General features: G+C 43.4%; 1 protein-coding gene across 5 annotated transcripts in view; it reads right to left on the bottom strand.

The window, feature by feature from the left end:
- Positions 1-22,178, bottom strand: part of LOC137347432 (DNA-binding protein SATB1-like) — a 140,544-nt gene that overhangs the window by 90,317 nt on the left and 28,049 nt on the right. For all 5 annotated transcript variants that reach the window (XM_068011890.1, XM_068011894.1, XM_068011884.1 and 2 more), the window contains one exon: positions 14,692-14,803. In XM_068011890.1, coding sequence (XP_067867991.1) covers positions 14,692-14,803 — 112 coding nt within the window. The remainder of the gene's footprint in view (positions 1-14,691; positions 14,804-22,178) is intronic.

Below are 22,178 nucleotides of genomic sequence, written 5' to 3' on the forward strand. Positions count from 1 at the left end.
TATACGACATCAAGAAAACAAGCATGAACATTTTAAAATGTAACAATGCACAAAAAAGAACGGGAAGAAGTCAAATCACACCAAATCTATTTACTTGATGTTCTGTTATCATGTTTTAGTCGCTCTGGGATCGAGTCTCTTCTTTGGGCACAATCAGCAATTCCAGTACAAATTTAGCCCAAAATTGCATCCGTTTTTGAAGCGTGCTCCCCCCCACCTCCAAGTTTCGTCTCAAACTCATTTGCATTACACTGAACTGCAAAGAACCTTTATACATTAAGAGTGGCAACTTGATAATGTTTAATACAGCTGAAAATGGGTTTATCACAAAAAATAAGCATTTTAAATCATTTTATTTTTTAAATCATTCATTACCTTTCAAAACATACCTATTAGCATCCTTAGGCCCAAAAGGTCCAGCTTAATTTTTAGAGTCTTCACGAGAGCCTGCAAACAGGCACAGTTCGCAGAAACTCCCAATGGTGATTAATTCATCCTGGGAGCATGACCAGTTTTGTAGGTGGGACCTGCTTCTAGTGCGATGTTTTGTAAACTAGCACAAAAGATTATGGAAATTCAAGTTGCACTGAATAAAATTTGCGCTTAAAATTCCGCAATCCTTTGATCTGATTATGGCGATGAGAAGAACAGCACAACTGAGTGGAAACTCCATGCCACTGTATTTATTTATTACCTTTTATGTTAATTGTGTGTGCTTTAGGTTTCTAGATATTGGTACTTACTGTTCATCTCACAGCATATTGCTCCCTGCTCCACGCCCCTACCAGTGAGTGCCCCTGCTCGGCAGCCACTGGAGCAGAATTTACTCTAATTCCCCCAGGATTATTTTCAGGTTGCAAGGTTTAAAAATAAACCATTAGTTCAAAAAAAACAGTGATGCTGGCAACACTGGCCTACTTTGGTCTTTATTCTGTGCCAAGCTCTCTCAGCTACTCAGATTCTGTTTACAGCAGCACCCACCCTGCTGGCTGCCAAGGCGGCCATGATTTTGGCCCTCCTCTCCTGCCCCACCAGCTCTTAGTGTGGCTGTGATCTTGGCTGCGTTCACTCAAGACCCAGCCACAGTCTTGGCCCAAATCTTCCCCATGTTGGCTCCCATTGCAACCACAACCTGAGCTCCACTCAGTGCCTGCTGGCTTCGGGTGTGGCAGTGATCTCTGCCCCACTGGTTTCCAGACTTCTGCGTTTTCCACACGCTACTAGACTCTATACCTTTCACCCCCCACCGCCAACACCTGCTCATAGCGTGTCAGCAAGTAAAAGCTCCCCCCCCTCGAGACTGACTGTGGTATTTAACAAAAAGGAAAGTTCAAAATCCCCTTGCTCTTCATTCCTCCTCCTCCTACTCTTCACCTAAATCTCTTTCCCCATTCCTCTCAATTTCCTCTTCCCCCTCCAACTGCTCATTCCCCCATCTCAACTCCACTCAAACCGTGCTCCATCCAGGCTCACCATCGTGGAGTCACTACTCCCAACTCTGACCTACTCTGTGCTTCACTCTGCCAAACTCTCCCAGCTACTCAGTTACTGTTCCCAAGATAACAGCATTCACCTTGCTGGCTGAGCTCTAGGCATTTTCCAGCATCCGCCGATAGTCTGTCTAGACCCTCACCCCCTGGGCCTCTGACTCTCCTCTGGCCTCTTACTATGCTCTATCTTCCCCCATCCCCCAACTTCTGCCTCTTACCAATACTATCTTCTCCTTCCCTCACAACCACCACCCCCCCCCACCCAACATACAGTTCTACCTTCTCAAACCCTGCACTTGCTTCATCTCTCTGCCCTCTAACCTACTCTAATTTCCGATCTACCTGAAACCCTTAACTATACACTAGTTTCTCCCTTGTCTCTCTGACTTTTAACCTTCCACCCATAGCCTTTGACCCTGCTTTACATTCTCCCTCTAGCCTCTTGCATCACAGTGCTCCCATCGTTGAATTATACTCTGCCCTCTAACCTAGATTTACCTTAAGGCCACACTTTGTCTAATTCCCCAAGTGCACCACCACAGGTCATTGACTAGTCACATAAAGAAAGTCCGTAGCCATGTTCTTTCAACTTTTTTCATTCTAAATTTCCATGTTCAGATTTCTAGGGTAAGATGCCGTGAAAAGCTTATCATTTTATAATTATATCCTTCCCCAAATGCTATATCACCAACAAGAGCAGGAAAGTGTAGTTATAATATGATCAGTTTACATAGGTAGTTTTCATCATAAATGCTGACACATAGTTCACAAAGGGAATAAGAACTGAACATATAATCTTAAAATGAGGCCTGAGTTACATCCACACACCCTAGTCCAATTATTTCCACCCTGTAATTCCATTTTATGTGAAGACTATGCTTTGTCTTGACATCCCACATGAAATGCTATGGGAGATTGTCTAGTTATGGAGAACCTGTGTTGTAGATAAATAATTCAGCCAGTGGTTGCACCCAGTGCTTGATGGATAAAACTCACATCAAAAATTGTTCTGGTTACACCATCTTGAACATAGCAAGCTGTAAAACCAATCTATGGAGCAATTTTTCAGTCAGCCAAAGGCTAAATATTTTAATAAAAGCAAAATACTACGGATGCTGGAAATCTGAAATAAAAACAGAAATGCTGGAAATACTCAGCAGATCTGGCAGCATATGTGGAGAGAGAATCTGGGTTCAACCAGTAAAATGTCAGAGGAGAACAGTTAAATGAAAGTATTAAGAATTTGTTTCAGATCCACAGTATGTCAAATAAGATCTTTAAAAAGAAAATGACTAGTCAATGGGGACTGGAATTCCCTGGAATTATGGGAAGCCTGAAGGTACAGTACAGGGCATCCTCACTCCTCAATGCTTGTGCTGGCATGGAGTACGAATTACCAAGAGAATCAGCTAACTGGTTACAACCTGCCAGAACTAGTTGCATTAATAATCCCAGTTAGTTGATTAGCCAGCCAACCTCAAATGCCTTGGCTTTTAAAAATTTAGTTCATTCCTCAAATGCCCTTGCTTTTAAGTCTTTAGTTTATTAACTTTTATTATAGTGTCCCACCTGAAACATTTAACCTATCATTTTCTTGAAGATATTGATTGATGTGCATTTCCAGCATTTTATGTTCTCCAATCAGATTTCAATCAGTTTAGAATATGGGTGGCATCTCTATCAGTACAGGGATTATGTCAAGATTTCACCTGAACTTGCCAATTAAACCAACTGCACCTTTAGAGATACATCAAATTCAGAGGCGTGAAATCTAGAAATTCTGACTGAGAAGCCTGGATTTGGATTACTTCAATACTTCCAAGCCACACTAGAACATATTCAGGCAAAAAGTCAAAAATACTGCTTTCTTATTGACTCAATGCTGTCCAATAACTTTAGATTTTGAGTGAGGACAGTCAACCTCAATTAAAGTTTTCCCCCATGACACTTTAATGAGTGACAGGGGTCAAAAATAACCCTGTAGGCTTTGTAACCATCTATGGAGCCATTTCTCAGCTGTGCAGTGCTCTAGCCAGGGCTGCAACATTTGAAAGCTACAGAAAGATCAGAAAATCAGCACAATGTCTGAAACTGATTAAGCAATGTGCAGTTCTATCTGTACTGTGACTAAGATTGCACAAATTTCAACTGACTAAGCTACCATCAATTCCTGGATACAGTACGGGCAGCAGTCTATTAATACTTAAATACTGTACAAAACACTAAAAGCACATTGAATCAGAGAGTTGTCCCATTTTCAAATTTAATATGTAATAGAATTCAATCAAATAGTTAATTAAAGAATTACTTTTGGCAATTTCTATATACTCTATGTGCACAGTATGAATTTTAGGATTGGGTAACTTTCCTTGCCTAGGCAATGAAAATAACTATCAGCTCAACAGGATTATTCACACAAGTCCTCAACAATGCCTTCTTCAACAAACATCAACTTAAACGCTTAAAATCGTACCTTTTCTGTGAACTAAATGGTCAAAAAATTGCCTTTTATGGTAAAAATTATTTTTATTATTCTAAAGGCAGCAAAGAGCTTCACTCTTTCTATGCCATCTTCACTTACAATGTGGCCTAACTTGGAACTCCAAACACAAACAGTTGACTGATAAAACATATCAGCATTACTTTCACAATGTCAAATTATTTGAAACAGAGGTCTTGCTACAAACATCTGTAAATTAGTGATTGCAATATTGTGGGTTTCAAGTGTCCCTTTAAGGGGTATTTACTGTCAGAATATTTTTTCAGTTTTCCTGATAACTTAAGCATAGCCAAAACTATTTGTTCTTTTTTAAAAAAATTAAAATAGTGCTATTTCACAGAATTATAGTAAAATTTGTTGTTGCTTCACTTCAGATAGAAAATGTCCATGTAATTTATTTATTGTATGTTATGTAATACCCCTGTGGTTTGATTCTGAAAACGCATCTGCAATCATTTTTTCATCATAATTGCTGATTCCAGTTGTTAACAATGATCATTTTGGCTGTGAATTATTCTGAAAAGTGTTGCTTCACCTCTTGGTCCTAATACGGTAATTTTCCTCTTGTAGTTCAGCACTCTGATGAATAATATTGAGGCTATGAAAAATAATTGCTACAAAAATATATCAGATTTGAGATGCTCAGAATAAAACAAAAAAATCGCCAAAATTTACTACAGAGAAAATGTCATAATTTCTGGAGGGTTTTTCATTATCTCGCCATAGTGTCTAAACCAGTGTTATTTTAGACCATGAAGTACTTGAACTAATGCCCCTGACAATTCACCATTCTGATGTTCCACTCTTTTGGTCTCAAGGGTGCAGGATTGACAATAGTGGATAACAGAACTTGTACATTCACTTTTATGCAAGTACTGACAATAGGCATTTCTATAAGGTCAAGTGCAGTGCTACTACCATCAAGGCTAGACACTGATCCAGTCATGACAGTAGTACTGTAACACAACATCAGACAAGTACTTTCATTTCTAGTGCATGCGATCTGCAAAGTCTGAGTATGATCCCTCACACCTCAAAATGGCAAGGAGTATTTTCCATGCTGGAATTTACATTTCAGGCACTCATTCACAAACTTCATGCAATCATTTAAGAATATATGTTACTTAATCGATGATTCTTGAAGAGTAAATCTAAATTATTCTCTAAAGATTAGAATTCTAGTTAAAAAGTACAGATTAAGACATCCCATGGTTTTCAATATCTCTGTTGAAACAATGGCCAGAATTTCACATTCCCCCACCAACCCGGGAGTGGGCTGGAGGTTTGGCGTTGGTGGGCCCGGGGGGGGGGTGTGCGGAGGGGTGGTGGGGGTGTACAATTGTGTGGGGGATGCCATTCCCGTCCCCCACCCACCCCCAATGCCATTTTACCAGCAGTGGGGGAGGTTAAAAATGGGCTGCTCACCCCAGGTCAATTGAGGCCCGCCAATTACTTGCCAATTAAGGGCCTTCTTCCACCGCACTTCAGCACCTGTGGAGGCTGCCCAGTAAAGCCGAGTGGCTGCCTTGAGGGCCTGGAGGCGGGGTGGGGGGGGGGGGGGGTCCTCCTTATCAAGCACCCTGTGTCCCAAGGAGGGCCCGCCAACAACACAAGCCTCCCCCGCACTTCTCCTCCCCCCGTCCCTCCTGAATGATCACCACCCTCCCTTGCTGGGGCCCAGCCAATTGTCCCCAGCAAGGCCCGAACCTCCCCTCATCTATATGGAGGTCAACATCCACGGTCTTCTTCTGGCTGCGTGCAGTCCAAGCAGTGGTCATTGTCCCCGGTGGTGCTGCTGGGACTGAAGAGCTACCAGCCTGCTGATCGGCCGGCAGCTCTTGGAGGAAGGACTTCCTGCCTCAGAAGGGGCAGATGTCTCACGCAAGGCCGATTAATGGCCTGGGCCACGGAAAATTACAGCGTAGCTTCCAGGCCCGGCCGAGGGGGGCTCACCCCAGACATTTTAGTTGGTGGGCAGGGCCACTGTTGCAATGTAAGACTCCAGCCAATTAAATGGAACCATAGTTTAGCTGATGGCCATCTGCAACCATGGCTGAATTTGGTTTCTGGGGTCGGAAACTCGCGCAGGTCCTGTCCCCGTGCCGCGCCAGTGATGCTGATGCGACACTATTTTAAAATGCAAACGTCCTAATTGACCAGGGGGAGCAAGTGTGGTGCCCCATTAGCGGTGGCGGGACCGGCATGGAAGTGGGTCTTGCAAAACGAGGGCCCTTTGAAAAGGTGAACGGCAGCCGTGGCTGGGGGCTTGCTGTTTGCTGCAGAGATGGATCCATAAGGGACTAAAAGGGCCAGTGCAGACAAGGGCAGGTATCTGTGGGCAGCCCCACACTTCTCTGGTGCCTCCCTTGAGGTATTAAGCGAGGCAGTAGGGAGTAGGCGACATATTTTATTCCTGGCATCTGGGAAAAGGAAACCTCCAAGAGACACAAAAGGGCATGGATAGAGGTGGTGACGGAGGTCAGCAGCCAAGCAGTGACCCGAAGGATGGGTGTGTAGTGTCGAAAGAAATTCAATGACCAGATAAGGTCTGGAAAGGCGAGTGACCAGAGGCACCCGGGTGATAGGTCACCAACTCTGTACACAGCAGCTGACCTCACCGAATGTCCATAGTTCTCCCTATCATCAGATCAAGTGTCCAGTTGCCTCACTAAGATGGCAGCCACCTTCACATATGGGGCCCTATTCAAAAGGGGGCATCACTGAGTGATGCAGAAGTTCATGTGAATGTCATGTTGGAAGAGGTGAGAGAGGACAGCCTACTCATGAATCATTCTCCCTGTATCCTGCAGGAAAAGAGATTCCCACAACTCACGGGAAATGGCTTGAATGGGTGCTGGTGTGATTGACCTCCACACTCTCAGCCCGATGGAGGAGGCAATGCTAGAAATTGCCAGGATGCCAACGCATCAGTCTGTGGGCGATGGCGAGATGGGAGGCTATGAATAGTATGGCCATTTGATAACTCTATCCTGAGGTGAAGGCTATGGACGAGATTCCTGCCCAATGTGTGCTGTGGCTCTTCGACCTGGTTAATCGAGGAGATAGTTATGCTGGGGCAATTGCTGATCAGGTCTAGTTCTCATTACCAACATTTTGTGATTCCCACATGGCCAGTTAGAGAGGGGGAGGAGAGTGCCCAAGCACAATTGGTGCTGTTGCCCTTGGCAGGGGGAGACTTAGCGGAGCCAGCACCATCACATCATTCCTCTGCACCTTCCACCAGCACAGACACACTCGCCTCAGTTCGGCCCCAAAGTATCTTAGAACGAGGAGCACTAAGTGAACGGCACATCACGCGTGAGCTGGAGGAGCTGCATGAGGCAGAGTCATCTGTGGGCAGTCCCCCTCAGAGGACGGAGGGCAGGCACAGCAATGCTCTGCTGGGTGAAGATGCTAGGCCTCAGGTGTCACAGACAACGATGGTCTTCCTTGAGAACGAGAAAAAGACTAGCTCCCATTTGTTGGAGTTCCATGAGGACTTGAGGAGCCATAGGCAGGCAATGGAGGAGTCCATGCAGTGCCTGTGCTTGTTATTACTCAGCGTTTCGATCACATGAGCTCCTCCATTGAAAGATTAGGCAACCTCTTGGAGAGCAACATGCAGCACCACTCTGAGTGGAGACATTAGCAACATGCTGATATGCACAAAAACAGTGAGACACTCTGTAGCAGAGACCACTCAGTGTCGTTGATGGCGCAGAGATGCTCAGAGCAGATGCCAGCTGCGTCCCAGACGGTGGCCTTATCCAGCACCCAAGGGCACTGGGAAAGGGATGAGGCAGTCGAAGCAGCAGATAAAAGGGGCCAACCCTCAGGGGACACCTGCATCATGCTTTGGCCCCTCACACCCTCTGACTCAGGAACCATCTGTACCACAAGACACTGTGACAGAGGCAGCCCCTGCAATGAGGTAGGCGCGGCAGTCTGTCGAGGACCCCCCATGGGCACTTCCAAGATGAGGGAGCCACGAGCATCTTGGCCAGGGGCTAAGAGTAGGTAGCAGGATGCCTCCACCCCCTCCTCTGTCACAGGAGGAGCAGCCCATTGAAGTAGCAGGAAAAGGCGCCATGCCGATGATTTCACTTAATGGGTCACCTAGGGCTGTTTTCCAAATTTGTCTGCTCTTTTATTTTCAATTCAATATCAATTGTTTATGTAATCAAACTGATATGTGTCTTATTGATGCTTCATGTCAAAAGGGGATGGAGTTTCAGTGGGTGGGTGGGGGGCTGGGGTGTCCTAGGATTGCTGTATTTCCATGCCTTATGACATTGGAGAATATTGGCGGCAGAAACCTCATTCACCATGGTCGTGGCTGGCAATGGGACTCCTCAGATATGGGCCATTGCGAAATGATAGCTCCCCATGCTGAAGGATTCGGAGAAGATCAGGTAAAACGCTGCTGAATCAGCATGGCCCTTGTCTTCTAATGCCTGGGCACTGACCATGTCTGGAGCGATTCCTTTCTCCTCCTCTTTCTCTTCTGCCTCTTCTTCCTCCTCCCAGTCCTCCTATGAGGTAGAGTGGTGTTCCAGCTCCTCCTCCTCATCCAGCTTCAGGCCTCTTTGTATTGTCATGTTGTGCAGGGCACAGCAAAAAACTACAATACAAGACACTCTGGCTGGCTTGTATTGGAGGGCACCATCTGAGCAGTCAAGGCAACAGAAGTGCATCTTTCAGATGCCAATGGTGTGTTAAATGCAGGTATGTGTTAGTAGGCGGCTCTGGTTGTAGCGCCTCTCCCAATCTGTGTCTGGGCAGCAGACGGGCATCAGGTGCCATCTTTTTTGGGGATAATCCTTATCTCCCAGCAGCCATCCAAAGAGTCTGGATGTGGACCTGAAGAGGTGTGGCACCTGGGACTCTCGTAGGACAAAGGAGTCATGACAGCTGCCCGGAAACCGGGCACAGATCTGCAAGATTCAATTCTTGTGGTCACAGACCAGCTGGACATTCAATGAGTGATAGCCCTTTCTGTTGAGGAATCTGACTTTCTGGTCTGTCAGTGTCTTGATGGCTACATGGGTGAAATTGATGACACCCTGGACCTGCAGGAATCCATCGATGGTGGCAAAGTCCAATGCCCTCTGTGCCTGCGCAAGCCCATCTGCCTCAAAATAGATGTAGTCACCCAGCCTCTGGAATATAGCATCCGTGACCTGCCTGCTGGTGAGATGAACTACCGACAGTGAGATGCCACGGAGGTCTGCAGCTGATCCCTGGAATGACCCGGTTGCATAAAGATTCAACGCCATGATGACCTTGACGATTACAGGTAAGGGACTACCATGGGGGCTGTGTGGCCTCAGGTCATAGAGTCATTTATGGCACAGAATGAGGCCATTCGGCCGATCGAGGCCAAGCCGGCTCTCCACGGAGCCATCTAGTCAGTCCCATTCACCCACTTGATCCCTGTAGCCCTCTAAGTCTATTTCCTTCAAGTGGCCATCCAACTTCCCTCTTGAAGTAATTGATTGTCTCCGTTTGTGCCACGCTTATGGGCAGCGAGGTCTAGGTAGTTTCCACCCACAACATAAAAAAGTGCTTGCTCATATTCCCCCTGCATCACTTGCCCAAAACCTTCAATCTGTGTCCCCTAGTCTTTGTACCATCAGTTAATGGGAACAGTTTTTCTTTGTCTAACTTATCTAAGCCAGTCATAATCTTGTACACTTCTATTAAATCTCCCCTCAATCTCCTTTGTTCTAAGGAGAACAAACCCAGCTTTTCCAACCTAACCTTGCAACTAAAATCCCCCATCCCTGGAACCATTCTGGTAAATCTCCTCTGCAACCTCTCAAGGACCCTCACATCCTTCCTAAAGTGTGGTGACCAGAACTGGATGCAAAACTCCAGTTGGGACCTAACCAGAGCTTAATAAAGGTTCAGCATAACTTCCCTGCTTTTGTATTCAATGCCCCTATTTATGAACCTCAAGATCCCATATGCCTTACTAACCACTCTCTCAATATGTCCGACCACCTTCAAAGATCGATGCGCATGCACCCCCAGGTCCCTCTGTTCCTGCACCCTCTTTGAAACTGTGCCATTAAGACTATATTGCCTCTCCTTTTTCCTTCTGCCAAAATGCATCACCTCACATTTGTCAGTATTAAATTCCATCTGCCACCTGTCTGCCCATTTGCTAGCCTATGTCCCGTTGCAGGCGGTTCATATCTTCGTCACTGTTTGCTGCACCTCCAAGTTTGGTGTCATTGGTAAATTTTGAGATTCTACACTGTATTCCAAGACCCAAGTCATTTAAAAAGCAGTGGTCCCAGCACCGACCCTTGAGGAAAACCACTGTCTACCATCCTCCAGTCTGAAAAGTGACCATTTACTATGGCTTACTGTTTTCTGTCCTTAAGCCAATGTTTTATCCAATTGGACACTGACCCTCCTATTCCATCAGCCTCAATTTTGTTAACCAGCCTTTTATGTGGTACCTGATCAAATGCTTTCTTAAAGTCTATATAAACAACATCCACTGCATTTCCTTCATCCATCTTCTCTGTTACTTCATCAAAAAATTCAATTAGATCTGTCAAACATGATCCACTTGTTACAAATCCATGCTGGCTATCCTTAATTAACTCAAACCTCTCCAAGTGTCTGTTGATTTTTTTTCCTGATGATTGTTTCTAAAACCTTACCCACCAGTGAAGTTAAACTAACTGACCTGTGGTTGCTAGGACTGTCCTTACACCCTTTCTTGAATACGGGTGTCACATTTGCCTCTCTCCAATCCTCTGGCACCTCCCCCTTTTCCAGGGAAGATGGGAAGATTATGGCAAGCCCTTCCATTACCTCCATCCCCACTTCCTTTAGCACTCTGGGATGCAAGCCATCCGGACCAGGTGACTTACCTACTCTAAGCAGAGCCAGCCTTTTTAGTAACTCCCCACTCAATTTTTATCATATCCATTGCCTCTACTCTCTCCGCTTCTACTTTTATTTTGTCAGATTTAAATAGCGGATGCTCTGAGGATCATCTTCAAATCCTCGCTAGATACAGGCGAGGTACCAGAGGATTGGAAGTCTGCGAATGTTGTAGCATTGTTTAAAAAGGATGCGAAGGATAGACCAAATAATTATAGGCTGGTCAGTCTGACCTCGGTGGTGGGCAAATTATTAGAATCAATTCTGAGAGATAGGATAAACTGTCACTTAGAAAGACATGGATTAATCAGGGATAGTCAGCATGGATTTGTTAAGGGAAAGTCGTGTCTTACTAACTTAATTTAATTTTTTGAGGAAGTAACAAGGAGGATTGATGAGGGTAGTGCAGTGGATGTTGTCTACATGGATTTTAGTAAGGCATTTGACAAGATCCCACATGGCAGACTGGTTAGAAAAGTAAAAGCCCAAGGGATACAGGGGAATGTGACGAGTTGGATCCAAAATTGGCTCAGTGACAGGAAACAAATGGTAATGGTCGATAGATGTTTTTGCGACTAGAAGGCAGTTTCCAATGGCATTCCACAGGGCTCAATGTTGGGTCCTTTGCTGTTTGTGGTAATATTAATGACTTGGACTTAAATTTGGCCTGGGAGGCATGATTGTGAAATTTGCAGATGACACAAAATTGGCCGTATAGTTAATAGTGAAGATGATAGCTGTAGACTCCAGAATGATTTGGTTGAGTGGGCAGAAAAGTGGCAAATGGAATTCAATCCAGAGAAGTGTGGGGCAATGCATTTGGGGAGGGCAAACAAAGTAAGGGAATACACACTAAACGCGAGGATATTGAGAGGGGTAGAGGAAGTGAGAGACCTCGGAGTCCATGTCCACAGGTCCCTGAAGATGGCAGGACAGGTAGATAAAGTGGTGAAAATGGCATATGGAATGCTTTCCTTTATTGGTCAAGGTAGAGAATACAAAAGCTGGGATGTAATGCTGGAACTGTATAAAATGCTGATAAGGCCACAGCTGGAGTACTGCATACATTTCTGGTCACCACATTCAGAAAGGACATAATTGCTCTGGAGAGAGTACAGAGGAGATTTACTAGAATGTTGGCAGGGCTCAAAAGTTGCAGCTATGAGGAAAGATTGGATAGGCTAGAGTTGTTTTCCTTAGAACAGAGGAGGCTGAGGGGTGACTTAATTGAAGTGTACAAAATTATGAGGGGTCTAGATAGAGTAGACAGGAAGGACCTGTTTCCCCTAGTGGAGTGGTCAATTACCAGGGGGAGCATATTTAAGGTGATTGGTAGAAGGATTAGAGGGGACATGAGGAAAAACTTTTCACCCAGAGGGTGGTGGGTGTCTGGAATTCACTGCCCGGATCGGTGGTGGAGGCAGCAACCTTCAACTCATTTAAAAGGTACCTGGACCTGCACCTGAGGTTCTGTAACCTGCAAGGCTATGGACCAGGTGCTGGAAGATGGGATTAGAATGGGCAACTAGTTTTTTTCAGCTAGCATGGACACGATCGGCTGAATGGCCTCTTTCTGTGCGTAACTTTTCTACGGTTCTATGGTTCTATTTCATTTCCTTAGTGAACATTGATACAAAGTACTCCTTAAGTATATTAACCTTGCCCTGCGCCTCTAAGCATACAGTACCCTCTTTGTCCATGATAGGCCCCACTCCACCTCTTATTACTCGCTTACTATTCACATGATGATAGATGATCTTTGGGTTCCCTTTTATGTTAAGTGCCATTCTATTCTCATATTCTCTCTTAGCCAGTCTTATTTTCCTCTTCACCTCCCCTCTCAACTTGTATTTGGTCTGGTTCTCACTTGATGAGTTCACCTGACATGCATCATACACCCTCTTTTTTTGTTTCATCATTATCTCTATCTCCCTCGTCAACCAAGGAACCCTGTTCTTGGTTCCCCTACCTTTTACCCTTGCTGGAATATACCTAGCCTGTACCTGAAGCATCTCTTCCTTAAAGATAACCCATTGCTCTGATACAGGTCCTCCTGTCAGTCTTTGGTTCCATTCAACCCTGACTAGATCCCTTCTCATCGCCTTGAAATTATCCCTTTTCCAAGCTATATATTCTACATTATTTTGTTCCTTACCTTTCTGCATTACTAGTCTAAACCTTATGATTTGATGATCACTCTTACACAAGTGCTCTCCGACAGACACTTGGTCCACTTAGCCCACCTCATTTCCCAGCACCAGATTCAGCAATGCATCCTTTCTAGTTGGGCTGAGAACATACAGATCAAGGAAGTTCTCCTGAACACATTTAAGAAATTCCTCCCCCTCCTTACCCTTTACTCTAAAATTATCCCAATCGATATTTGGGTAATTAATGTCCCCAATATTACCACTCTATAGTTCTTGCACATCTCTGTGATTTCCCTGTAGATTTGTTCCTCTATCTCTCCCTCACTATTTGGAGACCTATAGAATACCCCTAGTTGCGTGATCATACCCTTTTTGCTCCTCAACTCTAACCAAATGGATTCTGTTCCTGCCCCTTTAAGGGCATCCTTCCTTTCCAACACTGCAATGTCTTCCCTAATTGATACTGCCACACTCCACCTCCCTTTTGTCCTTCTCGATCTTTTTTGAACACTTCCATATCCTTGCATAGTAAGTTGCCAGTCCTTGCCATTTTTAAGCCATATTTCCGTTATTGCCCTTACATCATTCACAAATTGTTATTTGTGCTTTAGTTAACCAACCTTATTCACCACCCATTGCTTGTTTACACACATGCATTGTGGATCAGGGCACAAATGTCCAAAACCATCTGCCTGGATAAGCATAGCCTCCTACAACATTGGTGCTCTGTCATTTGCAGGTAGGTAACTCTTGGACGGTACTCCTGATGTCTTGAGCAGCACCTTTTTCCCCTTGCAGCCCCTCTGGCCTCCTCCTTTCCAGGAGGTTGCACCTGCTGAAGCTCATCCTAGCTGCTCTGTCCAATGTCAGAGTAGCCTGTTCCCATCTCAACTCCTTCAGCTAGCGCTCATACGTTCACCAGGCCTTCCCCTGCCTGCCTCAGCTGCCTATGTGACCCCACATCCCTCTCCAGATTCCTAACAGTCATCACTCACAAATGCAAATTTTTCAACTCCAGTGATGGCTACTCTGTGGCTCTGTTTGAACAGCTGAGCTGTATTTTGTGCTTCTTAAATATGTTAAACAGCCCTTCCAATAGCCCTCATGGCTACTTCATAGCCTTCTCGACTTCTACACCCTGCCATGTTCCAGACATCACATTTTCCCCATGCCCGATTATTGAAACTTACAAACTGCTCCGGACAAGCCTTTTAATGAGCTCTTCAACAACGTCAACAACCAATTAACTGGAGGTGCTAGGGTTTCCTGTTCACCCCCTTCTGGCGTCCTTTTCAAAATCAATTCACATTCCTGAGGCGGCGGGATCCAGTGCCACCCTCTGGGAACGCCATTTTCAAATCGCGCACACAACCCCCATCACCATTTAAAAATTCAGCCCCACATAGCTACATACTATTACATGTAGATTCGACATTTTTGCAATTAAATTCCAAATCTTCTGCTTTTCATTTTCAAGTAATTAACATGTCCCGTCTTCTCACATTCAGCTAAAAAATTTTTGAAGTAATTGTGCAGGTGATTAAAATTGCTTTATCTAAACAGACAAAGGCACGATATTAGACACTTATTAAAAAAGTTTGTTCCCATTATTACCATTATAATGAACAGATCAACAATTTTCCTTGCTTACCAATCATATCTTTTGTCTTCTTAAAATGTTTATACCATCTTCCAAATTCTTGACATTTTGCTGCTGATACATTTGCATAGTAAGTGCTGTTTACAATGGAGGAAATCATACTCTGCATTAAAAAAACAAAACCTTCCGTCAGTAACAAAGGATTAAAACTGGTTTTGACCATAGGTATATATTAACTCAAATGTTCAAGGCAGTGAAAATGATTAAAAGCAAGCACTTACACCAGATTCTTTACTTCCAAAGTAAATCTAGTTCATAACGATTGTTTCGGTAAAGAACTTCACTTAACTTTTTCTGGGTCCTTTTGAATATTTTTCTTTTTTCATAACTGATTTGATCTTTTGGTGACATGCCAAACATTGTAAAATGGGCTTATCACAGTGGGTGATAAAGCTTTTACAGAATTTACAAAAAGGGACAAATCCATTGTTGTAATTGTTGTTATAATATATCTTTACATCTGTTTACAAATGTACATGCAGTTTGGAAGTAACAGGCCCCATAAAGCAAACCCATTTTGATGAAAAGAGGTACATTTGTACACAACAATAATTTGGGGCTTAACAGATGGCATCTCAATTAGCTGTGAGTTTGAATCAACTTCCAGGCTGTATCTATTCAGCTTTTACGCATGTGTCTTCAAGACAATGAGCACATTTTCTGATAATATGATTCATGTCCACAAGGCTGTTTATTCAAGCTACAGGTTAATGCATAAGAATTCTGTTTTGCCAGATTTAAACAGTTTGCACAGAATTAATATAAATGTGGACATATTATTCCTTTATCAAATTAGATGAACTTAATATGGCTCTTCTATTCCTGTGAAATCAATTAAAGAACTGGCTTAAAGTATAAACTTAAAAAAATGGTTTTAAATTAAGATTCTGTTATTCTGGATGTCTGATTCCCAAACTGCATAATGTATATGTGTGTGATTTGGAAGTTTGTGTGTTTTACAATAGTATGAAAAAGTCTACAAAAATATAATTAAAAGAGGTCAAATAAACAATACTCAACATTCTAAGCTCTAGGTTATTAGGCCTTGTCCCCAAGAGGTTTGCATTTTCATAATACAGGATACTGTAATCATGTTGGTTAAGGGAAGACATTATTTTAAATAAGACTTTACAGGAGATAAAAAAAAACTTAAATAGAAACAATACAAATAAGGAACTCTTTTTTAAAAAATGAACAAAAATAAAACCAACTGCTACTTGGTACAAAATTTAAAACTTCAATATATAGCAGGAACTTCAATGGGATGACTAACACATACCTTACAGAAATGGCTAACATTGAAACGTTTTAACTGATCTACAATTCCCAAGCTTAGGTTATGAACATGGAAAAATGACAAAAAGCTTCTATCTCATCTGGTAGGATTCTTGCTACAGGACAGTGCAGCCATTTGAATATGATCTGCAAAATCTTTGTGAAGTCTTAGACTACATTACTCTGATGTTTTGTCTACAATACACTGCAAATAAATTAATGACCAGACACCAACTTTTATTCAATGACCTGAAACATGAGGGACAGGTATACTGTGTAATAGCTGAAATGAAATTTAATTAAACAAAACAGGCATCGATGACACAATTGGCTATCAGGCAATGCATTTCTTTCCATTTCAGTCAAAGGAAAACAATTGTAGTTTCCTACTGCCAGCTGTTCATCGTTACAACTGAATGGAGTGAGCAGCTTGATCTATTCCCTGGGCCAGGTGATCCAAATTCAGCTGAAGAGCTGGTTTCTCTCAGTGAGAGGAAGGGGGGAATTTAATTCATACTGTTGATAATTTGAGTTGGTGTGAGGACAAAACAGAAGTTTTTATTTTGTGCATTAACCATGACATTTTTGTTAAATCTATCGATAGGAGGAGTTTCAACCCTTTATCATCTCCAGTCCGAGAACCTATTGACTACATCAAAGCGTTAATATTAGTGGTCAGTGTTTAGCTTTAAGGAAGACGAGGTAAAAATTGCCAATGATATCAGTCACATTTGACATGACTAATATGGTAAAAAGGAAAAGGTAGGCATAAAACATTTTAAGCTGCTTAACTGACTACAGAAAATAGATATGATCACTTGCAGTTTACCTTACATCGAAGAGTACACAGTCATTCTATTATACAGTCATTCTATTCTTAAATTAAAAAATAAAACAGAAAATGTTGCTTTTCTTTGAAAAAAACTATTCTTTTTCAAGCATTTTCATGAGGTGCCATTTGGGGGAAAGTAGGATAACTTCTATTTATTTAACAGTTCTATCATCCTGCAAACACTTGCAGAACTAATTGTAGATCTATGATTCTTCCCTCTATCTTCCAATAAATTCAGTAACAGGGTCCTGTATAAGCAAGACATGATAGACTCACCACCACCCCGGCAATGCACCTGACCTGGCTTAACCAGGCAGCTTGCCATTCAAATATCTGCTATTCTAAAAAAAATAAAAATAATTTTACAGTGAGGTCAAGTGACTGCTAAAACAAATAATACAATATTGCTTCGTGCAAATTTAGCATATTAATCTTGCATATTATTCAGTTATTCCATGGCTGTCACTAGTAATTTGAATGGTCATGAGATCATTTTGCACATGTGAAAATATGATGTATTGTTGTTACCTACAACATGTGGGTCCACAGTAATGCAAAGTGCTCCACGATTTATTAAAAGACATGCTTCAAACTTACATAATCCTTAATCTGGAAATCTTTCCCAAAATAACATTAACGCTGGAAAAGGTAAGCTCCAAATCCTTTTAATTACTGAGGAAGAGTACAGTGAAATTTGATGTATTTGTTTATTATTAAAATGGTCAGTCAGTCAGGCATGTGGGCAAGACTGGGACCATAGGTTTCTGTAAGACTGAAGTCTCTGATCTTAGTCACACCCACATGGCTGACTCACTGCTGTAAAGGGAAATGTAACAAACTTTACATTATATATGTTAGTAATTAAAAGGGAATCGAAGCCAAACTCAGAGGCGATTATTTTGGGAAGTACTTCAAAATTCACTAAAGAAACAGTAGCATCCACAGCATTTAAAGCCCTACTTAGAGTGATGTTACTAAATAATAAAAAGCTGGATAGCTCGTTAGTAGAAGTGAGTTGGTTCACAAGTGAGTAAACATTGCAATTTTTGTGAGCTACACTGGTTTTATGTTCTGAGAACTGCTGGAGCTTATTTCACCAGCAGCTATCTACTCTTCCTTTTTAATATTCTTTAGAAAAATAGATGTCCACTTGGAAGTGATATTAGGCAGCTCTAGAAGCATACAAATATTTGACATCATCATATATGCAAAGAGTGAAAAAGAAATGCTTAATGAAGACATGGAAACATAGATCTTGCAGTTGTAATAACGGTGAAATTGTCAGCATTTGTTGGCATTACACTGGGAAACCAACAGTAACTTCTTGTGTCTGCACATGCTCTGTTAAATGCTATCAAAGATACCCTGCTCCTCCAGAAAGTGCGCTATTGCAGTCTTTGCAGACACAATCAGCACAGAAATCAGTGATTTGATGTGAGCTTAACTTTTTACACATTATTCCTGCTGTACAAACTACTGAAAATGTTATGCATTGTTGAATGAGGTGTGACTGAGTTTTTATGCAGTACTAAATCATTACTGCTGAACAACTTCTCTGTCCCTGAAAAACTTATTTTAGATGTCTGAAGAGTCATACCCTCTGTTCCATGATAAAAATTCCAGATTTTTAAAATAATAAAAAATAATTTTTATTTTCTCTTTAAGTTTATGAAATTTCAGCTTCTATCTTAATCTCATGTGTAAATCCCAACATGTATTTCACTCCTTAAAATGATTATAAAGTGAATGATAATCAGTGCTCTTTAATTCCTGGTTGGCTGCCAGCGAGAATTCTTCAAGCTGATTGGCTACTCAGCCTGCTTGATGACTTCACTGTTCCTGAACATCAGACATCCCAATAGCTGGTGCCAGAATGAAATTGACATCATAACAGGGAAAATTGATGCTACAGTTATAGGCAAAGACCATCTCCAACAAGAAAGAATCTAACCATCTCTCCTTTACATTTAACAGCATTACCATCACCAAATCCCCCACCATCAACATCCTGGGGGCTACCATTGACCAGAAACTTAACTGGACCAGCCACATAAACACTGTGGCTAAAAGAGCAGGCCAGAGGCTGGGAATTCTGTGGTGAGCAACTCATCTCCTGATGCCCTCACCGCCACACCCGCCCAAAGTCTGTCCACCATCTACAAGGCACAAATCAGGAGTGCGATGGAATACTCTCCGCCTGCCTGGATGAATGCAGCTCCAACAACACTCAGGAAACTTAACAATATTCAGAACAAATCAATCTGCTTGATTGGCATCCCATCCACCACTTTAAACATTCAATTCCTCCTCCACCACTGGTGCACAATGGCAGCAATATGTACCATCCACAAGATACACTGCAGCAACTCACCAAAACCCCTTCAACAGAACCTTCCAAACCCACGACCTCTATCACCTAGAAGGACAAGGCAGCAGATGCATGGGAACACCACCATCTGCAAGTTCCCCTCCAAGCCACACAGCATCCTGATTTGGAACCATATCGCCGTTCCTTCACTGTTGCTGCTTCAAAATCCTGCAACTCCCTCCCTAAAAGCACTGTGGATGTACCTACACCATATAAACTGCAGCAGTTCAAGAAGACAGCTCACCAGCACCTTCTCAAGGGCAATTAGGGATGGACAATAAATGTTGGCCTCGTCAGTGATGCCACATCCCCTGAATGAATAAAAGAAAGACAAAGAACAGTTGATTTTTGTGGGCAGCTTTCTTCAAAGTCACTGGTGAGTGCCACCCTTTGCCACAGACCATACAATCCAGGTCATAATCGCCTGCTGATAATCACCTACCATCCTCCCTCAGCTTTCAGATGAGATGTTAAACTGAGGTCTGCTCTATTCTCTTACGATCTCACAACACTATTGGTCCTGGCCAATATTTATTCTGCAATCAACATCACAAAAACAGATAATCTGGTCATTTTCACATTGTTGTTTGTTGTGTGTAAATTGGCTGCCACATTTCATACATTATAACAGTGACTACACTTCAGAAGTACTTCATTAGCTGTAAAGTACTTTGAGGTCATGGAGCGTGCCATATAATTTCAAGTCTTTCTTCCTCAGCTGATGAATCAGTACTCGTCCATGTTCAACACCATTTGGTAGACACAAGGGAATAGGATGTACTCTGGTTAGGGAACAGCTGTGTCCATCACCAAGAGTGGCTCAATAGCACCACTACAGACCAAACTAGCCAAGTCCTGAAAGACATAGCTGCCAGACTGGGCCTGCAGCAGGTGGTGAGAGAACGTTGGAAGAGAAAAATCTACTTGACCTCGTCTTCACCAATCCACCTATCACAGATGCATCTGTCCATGACAAGTACTGTCAGAAAGTGTCCAATGCACACCACTGGCAGAATTTTCTACCCACGGTGTGGCTCCTGGTGCCAGGCCAAAAAGGCGAGGGGAATCCCGCCTCTGCCAACTGCAGACTCTCAGCACTAGGCAGAATTAGCAGCCTTTAAAGACGGAGAACCCACCTCTAAGAGCTGCCAGCCAATCACAGGGCTGGCAATTCTGTAGTATTGGCAGCAGACAGGAGCACTGTCGGTACTGCAAAAGGCCTTGGACCCAGGCCCAGACCGGATCCAAGGTAAGTGAGACGGGGCCAATCTGAAAAGCCCCTGCGATGGAGGGGTGAGGTGTTTCATTTGCTGGGGGGAGCCCTCTGTGGGTCACAGATTGCCCACAGAGGAGGATCCCCCCCACAGCCAGCAGGGAAGCTGGCTCATTTTACTCGGCGACCTCCCCACATGCAGGAGGCACCCTCCCCCTTTATCTCCCCCCCGCCACCGGTTAAATCCCAGCGGCGGTAGGAAGAGGCCCTTAGGCGGCTGTTAATAGGCCTCAATTGGCCTATCCCGCGACCGACAAAACTGCGTTGTGATTCGGAGGTGACGAGTCCTCTGTCCCCCGCCTCCCATCGTAATTCTACGGGCTCCCCCGCCTCCACACTATCTCAGGCGGGCCCATAAAATCCCACCCTTTTTTAAAATTCTTTTCATGGGATGTGGCACGTCGCTGGCAAGGCCAGCATTTGTTGCCCATCCCTAATTGCCCTTGATGGAACACATTTCAGAGGACAGTTAAGAGTCAACCACATTGTTGTGGGTCTGGAGTCGCATGTAGGCCAGACCAGGCAAGGACAGCAGATTTCCTTCCCTAACCCTAATATTCCCTAAAGGACATTAGTGAACCAGCTGGGTTTTTACAACAAAAATCGATGATAGTTTCATGGCACCATTACTGAGACCAGCTTTCTATTCCAGATTATTAATTAATTGAATTTAAACTCCACCATCTGCCGTGGTGGGATTTGAACCAATGTCCCCAGGTCCTTAGCCCAAGTCTCTGGATTGCTAGCCCAGTGACATTACACTATGCCACCATCTCCCCCTCTTGTGCAGACAAAGCCCCGTTTTCACACCAAGGATACTCTCCGTTGTGTTGTGCAGCACTACCACCATTCTAAATGGGATACATTCAGAGCAGAATGTGTTCAAACCTGGGCATCCATGAGGCACTGGGGGCATTATCAGCAAGTGAATTGTGTTCTATCAAAAACTGGAACTTCATGGTCTGTCCTATCCCTCACTCTGCCACTACAATCAAGCCAGGCAACCAACCCTGTAAAATGGGGAGTGTAGAAGAGCTGTCCAGGAGCAGAACCAGGCATACCTCAAAATGAGGTTACAACAGACTACATGCATGTTACACAGTGGAAGCAGCATGCTGTAGACAGAGTCAAGTGATCCACCATCAATGGATCACATCAAAAGTATGTAGTCCTGACACATCCAATTGTTAAAGGCAGCAGACAATTAAACAACTAATGGGAGAAGACGGTTTCATGAAAGAACCCAGCAGATGAGTGCCAAAGACAAGGCTGAACTGTTTGCAACCATCTTGAGCCAAAAGTGCCAAATTGATGATCCATTTTATCCTCCTCCTGAGGTACCCACCATCACAGATGCCAGGTTAAAGCCAATTCTATTCATTCCATGTGGTATCAAGAAATGGCTGACTGCACTGGATACAGCAAAGCCTACAGGGCCTAACAACATCCTGACAGTAGTGCTGAAGATTTGTGCTCCAGAATTAGCCAAGTTTCTAACCAAGCTGTTCCAGTAGAGCTGCAGCACTTGCATCTACCTAACAAGTGAAAGATTGCTCAAGTATGTCCTGCCTAAAAGAGGGAGCACAAACCAATCCAGCCAATTACTGCTCCATCAGCTTACATTCAATTATCAAAGTGATGGAAGGGGTTGTCAACAGTACTATCAAACAGCACTTACACAGCAATAATCTGCTCACCGATGCTTCATTTGGGCTCTGTTAGGACTACTC

The sequence above is a fragment of the Heterodontus francisci genome, chromosome 2 (genome assembly GCF_036365525.1).
Source record: "Heterodontus francisci isolate sHetFra1 chromosome 2, sHetFra1.hap1, whole genome shotgun sequence".
In the NCBI taxonomy this organism is placed as follows: Eukaryota; Metazoa; Chordata; class Chondrichthyes; order Heterodontiformes; family Heterodontidae; genus Heterodontus; species Heterodontus francisci.